Source organism: Hipposideros armiger, unplaced genomic scaffold, assembly GCF_001890085.2.
Source record: "Hipposideros armiger isolate ML-2016 unplaced genomic scaffold, ASM189008v1 scaffold_152, whole genome shotgun sequence".
Taxonomy (NCBI): domain Eukaryota; kingdom Metazoa; phylum Chordata; class Mammalia; order Chiroptera; family Hipposideridae; genus Hipposideros; species Hipposideros armiger.
This window is the reverse complement of record NW_017731502.1, coordinates 1,879,917-1,892,864: the sequence shown is the minus strand read 5'-3', so window position 1 is coordinate 1,892,864 and position 12,948 is coordinate 1,879,917. Positions and strand designations below refer to the sequence as shown.

Here is a 12,948-nt window from a genome sequence, read left to right as displayed (position 1 = left end):
GGCGACCCACGGCAGCCCAGCCCCTGGTCGAGATGCCATTCACTATCTTAGCTGCAGAGGGCAGTGTCACTGGCCCGCATATGTGGGATCCAAACCAGGGCCCTCTGGTGTCCCAAGCCAGTTCTTTTTTTTTTTTTTAAGATTTTATTGGAGAATTGGGAGAGGGGAACAGCGCTGGGGAATCGGGGAAAGAGGAACAGACAAGTTGCTGTTGTTTTGTTCTTCAGTCTAGTTGTGGAAAGCCAGTTCTTAACCAATGCCCCACTTAGCCGGCCCTATTTTTTATTTTTATTTTTTTAGCTGAGCCATCCTGCCACCTGTTGGCAGCTCAGCGGCAACTCAGATCGGGCTGTGAATCAAACCAGCAACCCTGTTGCTCAGTAGAGCCCCAATTTTTAGCTGAGAGCTCACCTCTTGAAAATAAAGACTGCATTTTTCAGCCTCCCTTGCAGTTCGATGACTACGCCACAAGAGTAAATAAAAATGCCTGCAGATGTGTTATGTATCTTCAAGGAAACAACTTTATATAAACAGATTTATAAGGAGTGTTCACTTTGCCCCCCTTTTCTTCACCCATGCCTTCATCCTGCAGACTGGGATGCAGATGTGATGGCTAGGGCTCTAGCAGCCATTTCAACAATGAGAACAAGTGCCATACCCCAGGAGTGGTGGAGCAGAGCTCTGGTAGGAGCCAACGAATTCAGGAGGTACCAGACCAGCCCTGAACTGCCTTACTCCCGGGCATTGGTTTTCCAAAAGAGACTAGAACTGTCGGTCATCAAGCCACCATTATTTTTGGTTTTCCTATGACATGCAGCCAAACCTAGTCTTAATTGATACAATGTTATTCATTCTGAATTTTGTATCATATGTATACACTGGAAAAAAACAACAACTCTAAACTGTGTGTCCTTGGGAAGTCACTTCACCCTTCTGAACCTGGGTTCTGTCATCATAGGAATGGTAATATCTACTTCTCAAGGCCATGAGGTAGATTGAACGGTCACTATCATCACTATAACAGTGATATGCCTCATTGTGGAACGTAAAGGTGACACACTCAGAGAACAACATGGCAGTATCCATAAAAATTGTAAATGAACTTATCCCTTGACTCAGAAATGTATCATATGTGTACAGGGTATTTACTGCACCCCCATTTTTATAACAAAGGACTGAAGTGTCTATTAAGAGGGAACTGGTTAAATAAAGTATGGTATATCCATCCCATGGAATACTACAAAGCCATTAAAACAAATAGAGTACAATTGTATATGTTGTCATGGAAAGTCTTCTAAGATATATTAAGAAATTTAAAAATCAAGGAACGGAATACTATATATAGCATAACCCCATCGATGGTTTTTAAAAAGGATATACATACTATGGAATACACAGCAACCGAAAGAAAAAATGGTTAGCTCTATAAAGGCTGACACAGCAAGCTTTCAGAGATGTGTCTACTGAAGAAAGCTATCATAATTTTTAAAAAATCGACATGAAGCCAGTGTTTTCTACATGCCAGGCACTGTTCTAACTGCTTTACATGTATGAATTTTTATTATCCCTATTTGGAAAGACACAGAAGCCTGGGGGCAGGACAGAAGGAGGAGGACACTCATTTTTCATTCTATGCCCTCCTGTACTGCTGAAAGTGTTTAATAATGTCATATATTATTTTTATAATAAAAATGATTGTATTATGTCCATTCCTTTTCTACCCATATCAGGCCATGAAATCCTCTTAAGCTTTTAGGAAATAATTAAGGGTCGGTTGAGTGGCGTGTTGGTTAAGAACTGGCTTGGGACGCCAGAGGGCCCTGGTTTGGATCCCACATATGAGGGCCAGTGACACTGCCCTCTACAGCTAAGATGCTGAACAACAGCTCAACCTGGAGCTGGGCTGCCGTGAGTCGCCGGCGACGGTAGGCTGTAGCCCCTGCTGCAGTGGGTTGCCATGGGCTACCGTGTGTAGCCAGCAGCCAGTGTGAGCAGCCAGCAGCCGCCATGAGCAGCCGTCCAGAAGCCGGTGACTGATCTGCCTCACCTGGGAAGAGCGCAATGATGGTGCCAACTTGGGCCAGTGAAGCAACGTCCTCCACAACTAGAATAAAGAACAAAAAAGGACAGCAACTTGTCTGTTCCCCATCCCCCAACTCCCCAATAAAAAATCTTTAAAAAAATAAATAATTAAGAAATTAAAGGAGAGTTAAAAGGAAAAACAATACGTGAGCTTCGGGAATAAAACTAGGATGAGACTAAGAAGTGGGGAAGAATTAGTAAGAAATAATATACTACTTGTATATACACAGGTGTTTTTTTTTAAAGCTTATGCTATAAATGTGCCTTTGTATAAAACTTTTTAATGATGCATTTTATGCTTAGATTTTTTTTTTAAGATTTTATTGGGGAGTTGGGGGAGGGGAACAGCGTTGGGGAATCGGGGAGGGGGAATAGACAAGTTGCTGTCCTTTTGTTCTTCAGTCCAGTTGTGGAGGGCGTCGCTTCACTGGCCCATGTTGGTATTATTATTGCGCTCTTCCTGGGTGAGGCAGTCGCTCACAGGCCATTGGATGGCCACTCACAGCAGCTCTTGGAAGCTCACACTGGCTGCCGGCCACACACAGTAGCTTATGGCAGCCCACTGCAGCTTCACTGCAGCCTACGCCGTTGACAGAGACTCACCGCAGCCCAGCTTCAGGTCGAGCGGTTGTTCACCATCTTAGCTGTAGAGGGCGCAGCATCATTGGCCCTCATGTGGGATCTGAACCGGGGCCCTGCTGCTCAGAGCCAGCATCCCAAACCAATTCTTAACCAATGAGCTACTCGGCCAGCCCAATTATGCTTAGCTATTTTAATAGAGTTTTATTATAATACTGTTACACCATCCTCAAAGGACATCCACTGAGACGGGCACTCCTAGAGGGAGGCCTCTATTTTTGCATATCTGTCCCTTCCATGCCTGACACACCAAGCTAGTACCCATTACTGAGGGGTCAGACTGGGTGTTCCCCAGGGCTTTCTATCCCTGAGCAGACTCCAAAGAAGCTTGCTAAGGACTGAATAGTGTCGCCACAAAATTCATATGTCAAAGCCCTAACCCCCAGTGTGATGGTATTTGGAGATGGGAACTTTGGGAGGTAATTAGGCTTAGATGAGGTCATGAGGGTGGGGTCCCATGATGGCATTACTGCCCTTATAAGGAGAGACACCAAGACCTTGCTCTTTCTCCCCCGGCCTTATGAGGACACAGCAAGAAGGTGGCCATCTACAGCCAGGAAGAAGGCCTCACGGGAACCCAACCATGCTGACACCTTGATCGGGGACTTCTCAGACTCTAGAACTGTGAGAACATAAATGTCTGTTTAAACCAGCCAGTATGTAGTATTTTGCTGTGTCAGGCCAAACTGACAGGACAAGGCCTTATTCCCCTTTCTCCTGATGTGGCGTGTCTGATGTGCCACCTCCTTTTTAGCCTGGGTCCCTTGCACCCAGGCCCTGCAGATGGCAGCTCGGCAGGATGTGAGGTACGGGTTTCAGTTGGGCAGGAGCTCAGCTGCTATAGGGGGACTGGAGCACAGTGAGGGGCTGCACAGGCTACCAAGAGAGCCTCCGGACCCCTCACTTTCCACAGATCTACAGGGGCTCTGTGTAATAGGCCCCTTCTCATCAAGGGAAGGAAAAAGCCTTTCAATTCAGAGGGTGCAGGTGCTGGAGAGCAGCTTCACATGGTAGATCACAAGCCTCAAAAAGCTGCTCGCCATAGTATGTCTGTGAGCTGAGCCTCCTTGACCATCCCCAAGCAAACAGCCATCCTCTCCACTGATGCTCCTAGCAGAAATGTGCAGCTGTGTTCACCAAAGACAGGTACTAGAAAGTTCATAGGAGCCTTATGCATAGCCCCAAACTGGAAACAACCCAAATGTCTATTTACACTGTGATGGAGAAATCAATCATGTACCCTCATCCAATGGAATATTATACAGCTATGAGCATGAATAAACTGTTGCTACGTGCAACAACTTGGATGCACCTTAGAGTCATAACATTGAGGAGAAAGTGTGATTACGTTCATATAAAGTTCAAAAACAGACCAAACTAACCTACAGGATTGAAAGTTGGGACGGTTGTTACTCTTGGGGGTAGTGATTGGACGGGGGCATGAGGTTCTTGATCTGGATGCTTTGGAACTTCTCTGGTCTGTAGACATGATGACTTTTGCCCTTTTCTGTTAGTATGTTATACATGTTGACTTTTAAAAAAGAAAAAGGCTGCATACCATTGTGTATAATAAGTAAACACAGGAAATAGCCTAAATGCCATCCGTAGGTCAATGACAAGAGTACACCCATGCAGTGGCACACCCATGCAGTGGCACACTACACAGTCATTAAGGAAGGGAGGAAGCTCTTTATGTGCTGATGTGGAATGACATCTGGATACGCTGCTAAGTGAAAGGCAAGGTTCAAAGCAGCACATATGGTACCATGCTAGCATTCCGTAAAGAGTGGAGAAAGAATATGTTATCATCTTGCATGTACATAAAATATTTCTGGGGGCCGGCCGAATAGAACATTGGTTAAGAGCTGGCTTGGGACGCCAGCTCTGAGCAGCAGGGCCCCAGTTTGGATCCCACATGAGGGCCAGTGACACTGCCCTCTACAGCTAAGATGCTGAACAATAGCTCAACCTGGAGCTGGGCTGTTGTGAGTCGCCGGCAATGGCGTAGGCTGCAGTGGGGCTGCAGTGGGCTGCCATAAGGTACTGTGTGTGGCCGGCAGCCAGTATGAGCGGCCGCCCAGTGGCCAGTGACCTATCTGCCTCAGCTGGGAAGAACACAATGATAATATAAACTTGGGCCAGTGAAGTGACGTCCTTCACAACTAGACTGAAGAACAAAAGGACAGCAACTTGTCTGTTCCCCCTCCCTCAATTCCCCAATACAATCTTAAATAAATAAATAAATAAATATATATATATGTATGTATATATATATTTCTGGAAGACTTCATAGGACACTGATAACCCTGGTTACTTCTAAGAAGGCAAACTGAGTAGCTGGAGGATGGGTAGGGGGAGACGTTGCCCGGGTAACCTGATGCACCTTTTGAATTTGAGACCATGTGAATAAGGTACCTAGTGAAACTGTCAGGTGGGTGGAGTTGACTACTCATAAATGACTCTTGCCAGAGATTTTCATTCACTTGGAAATAAAATAATTAAAGCAACAAACAATGGCAACACACAAGCCAAATGGAACTCACAGAAATAATGGATTCATCACAAAAAAATAAAAGTGAAAACCTTTAAGCTCTTTTTGACCGAGCTTGCCAATTGCTAGGAATTTATCCTAAGAAAATGCTCATGGGAAAAGAAAGAAAATGCTCATGGATTTGCCCTAAGATTTAGCTATGAGGCTGTCTATCACATTGTTATCTATAAGAGGGAGAAGACGAGAAAGAAAAAGAAAAAAAGAAAAAGGAAGGGGAAGGGGGAGAAATAATAAAGAGAGGAAGTAAAGAAAGAAACAATTTAATATCCAACAGTACAGAAATATAACTCTTTCATACCATGGAGTACTATCCAGCTATTAAAATTATATTGAGGAAGATTTAATTATACAGGAAATATTCAAGATATGTTCGGTTTCAAAAGGCTATAAAAATAACATAATTTCACTTTGGGAAAAATACATAGCTATAGCAAATAGTTATATAGAATTTACTATGCAAGGCACTATACTAAATACACAGATTACTTCATTTAATCCCCACAGCACTATGTGTAGGTACCATTATTATCTATTTTTTACAGATGAGGACACTAAGGCACAGAGAGGCTATCTAAGTTATCCAAGGCCACACAGCTAGTAAGTTGCAGAACTAGAATTTGAACCCAGACTGTCTGGCTCAAGAGCCTGCTCATAGCATAACCAGTACTCCATACTGTTATGAGTACAGATCAAGCAGTTAAGAATGACTTTCTGGGGCCAGCAAGTGGCGCATTAGTTAAGAGTTGGGTTGGGACGCCAACTCTGAGCAGCAGGGCCTGGGTTCGGATCCCCCATATGAGGTCCAGTGACGCTGCGCTTCTACAGCTAAGATGGTGAACAACAGCTCAACCCGGAGCTGGGCTGTAGTGAATCGCCAGTGATGGTGTAGGCAGCAGTGGAGCTGGTGGGCAGCAAGCGTGAGCTTTTGTGAGCTGCCATGAGCCACTGTGCGCAGCCGTCCAATGGCTGGCGAGCAACTGCCTCTCCCAGGAAGAGCGCAATGATNTTGGACCTGGGTTCAAATTCTGGCTCCACCACTTAGGTGACTTTGGACAAGTGGCTGGACCTCTCTAGGCCTCCCCTTTCTCATCTGTAAAATGGTGGCCATGATGCCTGCCTGATGAAGAGTTGCAACTCTTACTGAGCAGTCAGTCACCACATGCCCCTTTATAGGCATAATCTTTCTTCCTCACAGGACAGCCCTGTAAGGTGGTACTGTTCTCACCACCCTCATGCGGGAAACTGAGGCTCAAGGAGGTGAAGTCATTTATTAGCTCAGCCTACTTCCTACACAGACAATCTGCTTTCACAGTCCAAGGGTTCTACCCTAATACTAAACCAACCCCTTTCAAGTGCGATAACCCTCACCACCATTATCCCTATTTTATAGATGAGAGACTCAAAGAGATGAATATAGTTAACGGGAAGTGCTAAATATAGACCCAGTATATGCTAATATCTCGAAAGGTGTGTGTGACTATGAAAATCACTACTATTTCTCACGGCACACCCAGACAGATGGGGGTCTATCCACCGATACCATGCAGTGTCTCCCCTTATTCCGGGGACACAGTGGGCTCCTGGGTCAGAAGGGAGAACAGTCTGGCATTATCATTACAGTGCTAAGTGTGCAACTCCACTTCTGGAAAGACACCAAGAAAACACCAAGAAGATCGTTGTATCATTGCCAATAATAGTAAAGACCTGGAAACCTCCCTAATAGCCCCTAAAAGGAGGATGATAAGAAAGGACAGTTCCTTCATCTTATGTAATGCTCAGTACTGGATTAAAAGGGCAAGATGGTTCTCCATGAAATGATAAACACAGACCTTTAAGACATGCTCCAGAGAGCAGCACAAAAAGCAATCTGAGGAGGGGTTTCTTTAGGATGAATGATGCCTGTCCCAAGTTAGCACGTAACACTACTCTCTGCTTTATAAAGGGATGGATCTGGTATGAAGATATACAGATTAGCATCTGATAAAAGTGGTGACCCCTGAGAACTCTGGCCTATGTGTAAGGTTTTTTTTAATTGGATTTTAATGTTACTTGATATATACAAAAGCATATATGTAATATACTAGGTATAAAGAACACTGTAACAAACATCTGTGGGCCCACCATGCAAGAGCTGTAAAACTCTACCAATAATTTGTACACTCCTACCTGTCCCCCATCTCATGCTCCTGGCTTTGACCTGTCCACCCCAGCCACATATAACCATCCTACTGTTTATAATTCACATTTCTTTACTTTAAAAAACAAACAGTATTACCAACAATATAGGTACGTTTAAACTGTACATTGCTTAGTGGTGCCTGGTTTTTGAGCTCAATAAAAAATCTCACTACATCATCTTCTGGAACTTGACCCCCCCCCCAACATGGGTTCCAGTATGTATCATTCTGTTACTATAACTGAGGCTCATTCATTTTCGGTTATGAGCTATCCAGTGATGTGAATATATCACCATGTATTTATCCATCCTCCTGTCAATGGCCATTTAGGCTGTTTTTGGTTGTTAGCTACTTTGAAACTGCTGCAAGAGCATTCTTGCATGTTTCTCATGGGTTTATACTCACAGGTGGGTTTGCTGGGTCACAGCCACACAGACGTTCCAATCTGAGGGATAACGTCACATTGTTTTCAAGGTGCTCGTACTGTCTGTACCATTCCCAATTTTTGCATCACTATTGACCTTCAAGAGGCAGGCCTTGTCCTCACCCCTCACCCTGCACGCGGGCAGCCGCCCACCCAGAAATGCCCACTCACCTTTGTTGTCTTGCTTGAGCTCTTCCTGAAGCAGGTCTGTTTGCCGGTTGCCCAGCACGAAGGCGAGAAAGGAGAGGATAAGGGCGTTGAGGATGCCGATGATGGCCAGGATGTACGCCCAGCGCACTGAACAGTCCCCCAGGGAGTACTTCCCGGTCTTGGCCCCGCACATGTCCCGGATGGTTTCGGAGTCCCAGCCGTCGGGGAAGATCATGCAGCCCAGCACGAGGCACAGAGCTGAGAGGGCACAAGGCCGCGGTCAGTAAGGAAGAGAGAAGGGGATGATTACTCCCCAGAGCCCGATGACCACCAGGAAGGAGCCCTCCTCCGGCTGGGCCCCACAGTCCACCCATCAACCCAAGAGCCTGTTAACCGCTTCCTGTGGGTTGCAGAAAATCTAGAGCCTGGGATGGCCCCTGCCTTGGAGAGCTTTAGGAAACCCATAATGCCCTCTCCCCACCCCCATCAAATCAACTCCGCCTCCAGGAAGCCTTCCTGGAAATAAGAGAAAATAGCAAACCACTGTCAGCCCCCGTTAGCATCTTGGGCAGGCTTACCCTCTCCCATCCCCTTCATTATTTATGTATGTATGTGCCTATATGTACAATGCATATGTATGTATTTAGGTCATTCAACAAATATTTATTGAGCGCCATTTTTCTTTCCCTCAAGATGCTGGAAATAAGTTCTCATTCAGCACTGCATTCAGTGAACAGACTGGGGTGAGCACCACGGAGGTTGAACCTAGTTCTTTCACTTAGGGTATGACTTTGGCTGTGCCTCCTGTTTGTGTCTGTATGATGGAAATCAGTACTTACCTCACAGAGTGGTTGTGGGGATTAAATGAAGTAATGTTTGTAAGACACTTAGCACAGTGCCAGGCATTGACACACTCAAGGAGTATCTATTGAGGGCTTACTGAGATACTTGGACTCTAGCTTCAGTGTAGTGAGGGAGAGAGAGGTCCACTGGGGAAAGCAGTTAAGAGAGCTGGGGCTCAAATCCTGTCTCAGCTGTTTTCTAGATGTGTGACCTAGAGTCAGTTCCATCATCTTTGAGTCTCCAGTTTTCTCATCTGTAAAATGGGGCATTGTAATGATGGCATTCGAGTAATTACAAAGATTACTGGAGGCAGCAATGTTAAGTGCTTGACACAGTAAGTNCAGCCCAACTCCAGGTTGAGCTGTTGTTCAGCATCTTAGCTGTGGAGGGCAGTGTCACTGGCCCTCATATGTGGGATCCGAACCGGGGCCCTCTAGCATCCCAAGCCAGTTCTTAACCATCGCGCCACTTGGCCGGCCCTTGAGCGAGCTCTTAACCAACTGAGCCACTCGGCTGGCCCTCACCAATGATAATTTTACAAATCAGTAAAAGTCTTAGAAAAGGTGAGATATACAGAGAAGCAGTAAAGCATAGGCTATACAATCGACAGGCCACTTGTATCCTCTTCAAGTCCCTCCCTTGAGTTTAAGATAGTTTTCTGGACAGTGTCAGGCTGAGATTGGGGCTGACAGTAGCCCAATGAAGGGTTTGTGTCCACGTTGAGACCACAGCTCTCCAAGGGAATGCCTCCCCTGCCCAGGTGCACTAGAAGGCAGTAGGGAAAACCTCTGACAGGGACACACACACACACACACACACACACACACACACACACACACTCCCCTTCCCCAGGACAAGAAGGCTACCCACAGGCCCCTCCCTTCCAGGTCTGGGCTTTAGCTCTGCACCTCCCCACCCCACCAACTTAGGGCAAGGGCTTATCTTATCAGGGAGACTGACCTCTCCTAACAGTCACCTGTGACCCACTGGATTTAAAGATCCAGGCCCGATCTTAGTACCTCTATCATCTGTAGATCTCACAGGATGGGACTCCTTTGCCTGGGCTCCCCACTCCCCATCCAGCTCTCCAATGCTAGGAGGCACCCTGACTTCATCCTTTCCTTCACCCTGCACATCCAATCCATTTGCAAGGCCCATTGGCTCAAGAAAAAAAAAAATTGTCCAGGACAGACCTCTTCTCACCCTCTTCACTGCCACTACCTGTTCCAGCCGCCGTGGTCTCCCACCTGGATCATGCTGGTGGCCTCCTAACTAGCTCCTCTGCTCCCACCCACGCCCCATCACGGTCTATTGTCCACTTAGCATCCAGAGTGAATTTTCAAACACAGGTAGTGTCAATCCCCTGCTTAACGCTCTCCAAAAGCTCCCAGTTGCACTCAGAATAAAACCCCGATGGCTGGTACAGCTATACAAGGCCCACGGGCTCTCTCTACCTTCCCCTCCAGGCACACTGGCTTCCTATCTAGCCCTTAAAAAAAAGTTATATTCAATCGCACCTGGAGGCCTTTGCACTGACCTGTCCCTCCCCCTGGGACACTCTTCCTCTAAGTCATTCAGTCCCCAGCTCGTGGTTCCTGATCTTAAGGGGCTCACAGTTGAGTAGGAGGAGTGCTACAAATACAAATAATTGTATCTGGTGCCATAGACATTTTTATGGAGAGATGGGACACCCATCACTTTGTGTGGTAATTATTTGGGAACAGTATTTGCACTTGTCCTCCACCCCCAGGCCCAGCCTGCATGGAGCACACAGCCTCTTCGTAACTTTTGAATCTGCCGGGTGCATCCCTTTTGCCCAGGCTCAGCTCTGCCACTCATCCCCACGTCCTGTCATCCTATTGCACTCCCTCCAGTTCTGGACACGGCCCTTCCAGGTGGTGCCATCCCTTTCCAGTCCCTCTTTGACTCCTCCAGGCAGGTGTCCTTTCTCAAGGCCATCCTTTTCAGTTTCTTGGTTGCTAATTTGAGCAGCTGCTCTGGCTCCTCCTATCCCTGCCTCTTACAGGTTGGTGTTTCTAGGCTGTCTCCTTTTCTCCCTCCTTCCATACATGCTCCCCTGGAAGTTTCACCTCCTGCTCAGCCTTATAAGAGGACGCCTCATGTCTACATCTCCAGCTCAGTCTTCCTCCTCAGCTCCACCTCCGAATATCCAATTGCTTGTCAGACCTTTCCTCTTGCACATCCCATAGGGACCTCAAATTCACCATTTCCCAAACTGACCTGATCTCCCTCCCATGCCCTTTGGGAATGTCACTCTAGAAACCCAACTTTCCAAGGAAGAAAGCTGGAGTCATCTGTAACACCTGTCTCTCCTCACCCCAGCACACCTGCTGGTCCCCAAAATAGACCCCAATCTTTCTCCTCCTCTCCCTCCCCCAGCCTCAGCATCTCTCACCTGGGCCATTGTCTCACCTTCTCCTTGGGCTCCCTGCCTCCCCTCAAGCCTCCAGCAGCTGCCCAAGTCATCTTTCTAAACCCACATCTGGCCCTGGTCACTCCCGTGCCTAAAGGGGTGATTGCCTATCCCCTAGGGATAAGACCCAAACTCCAAGACCCAACTTTCAAAGCTCTCCATAGGCCAGTCCTACCTACTTTTCAGGCTTATCTCCCAATTCTTCCCACTTTTCATCCTTTCCTCCCTTGTTCTAGCACAGGCCATGGAATGTTGGAGCCAAAATGATTTGACACAAGTCACAGGACAGCTAATAATAATTGCTAACGGTTACTAAGGGTTCCCTTTCTGCCAGGGTCTGTACACGTATTGACAAACAATCCTTCAATGGCCCAGTGAGGTAGTTACTATTTTTGTCCCCATTTTATAGATGAGGAAACTGAAACTCAGGAATCACATAACCTTCCTAATGACACTTAGTTGGTAATGCTACACTCGGGATTCAAATTCAGGTTGTCTGACCATTGAATATGCTCCCAGAAGAGTGGGTGGTGGAGCTAGGTCTTAAATCAGATATCATCACTCATTCATTCATTCATTCATTTAATGGACACTTATTAAGCACTACTATGTGTCAGGCACAGACTCCTCATCCATGTCTCTCATTATGCCACTAAACTGCTCTGGGATTAAAGGAAGGTTGATAATGATGAATAACATGAAATGAGAGTGAAAAGAAAAAAGACAAAAATACGAGGCTTTCAGAATAAGGATAGTTTTAGCCCTCGTCCTCTTGACATCACCAACCCTCCTTTCCACTAACAGCCAGATCTGGTATGTTTCCCCCACGCTCAAAACACTTCAAGACCTTTGTAGGTATTACACTAAACCCAGGAACCATACAGGAGGGAGCTGATGGCTTGCTTATGTTGAGAAAAAACGAATTTCACCATGGTGAAAACATCCATAGACAAAGTCAAAAGATAAACTGGGAAGCAATATTTGTAACTCATATCACAAAGAGCTAACCTTCTTAATATATAAAGAGTTCTTACATATCAAAGAGGAACATACCATTAACTTGATAGAAAAAATAAATAAACTGACATAAAAGGTACTCAACCACATTCATAATCAGAGAAAGGCAAATTACTTAACCCACCATAACAGGGTATTTTTTACCCATTGGGTTGGCAAAAGTAAAATATTTGATACCACACTCAGTGGGCAAGGATGTGGGGACTTTCATGCACTGCTGCTGGGAGGAGAGGGCACTATGGCTGGATTTGACAAAGTTGTAAATATATAGACCATTTAGGGGCAGCTGGTTAGCTCAGGTGGTTAGAGCGCAGGCTCATAACACCAAGGTTCCCAGTTCGATCCCCACAGGGGCCACTGAGCTGTGCCCTCCACAACTAGATTGAAACAACTACTTGACTTGGAGCTGATGGGTCCTGGAAAAACACACTATTCCCCAATAAAATCTTAAAAAAAAAAAGCTGTATTTAAGTGACGGCATGTGGACATAATTTTTTTTTAAAAAGAATGACTTTCTGGGAGAGTGGGATTATGGGTGTAATTTTGCTCATGTATATTCTTAAATTTTTCTACAAAGAACAATGATAATTTTTTTTTAGCTGAACCATCCTGCCACCTGTTGGCAGCTCAG

The 12,948-nt window shown here is 45.9% G+C and overlaps 1 protein-coding gene across 1 annotated transcript in view; it reads right to left on the bottom strand.

Annotated features, from left to right (window-relative positions):
- LHFPL4 (LHFPL tetraspan subfamily member 4) overlaps positions 1-12,948 on the bottom strand; it is a 36,581-nt gene that overhangs the window by 12,230 nt on the left and 11,403 nt on the right. The window contains exon 3 of the mRNA XM_019651020.1: positions 8,045-8,281. Coding sequence (XP_019506565.1) covers positions 8,045-8,281 — 237 coding nt within the window. The remainder of the gene's footprint in view (positions 1-8,044; positions 8,282-12,948) is intronic.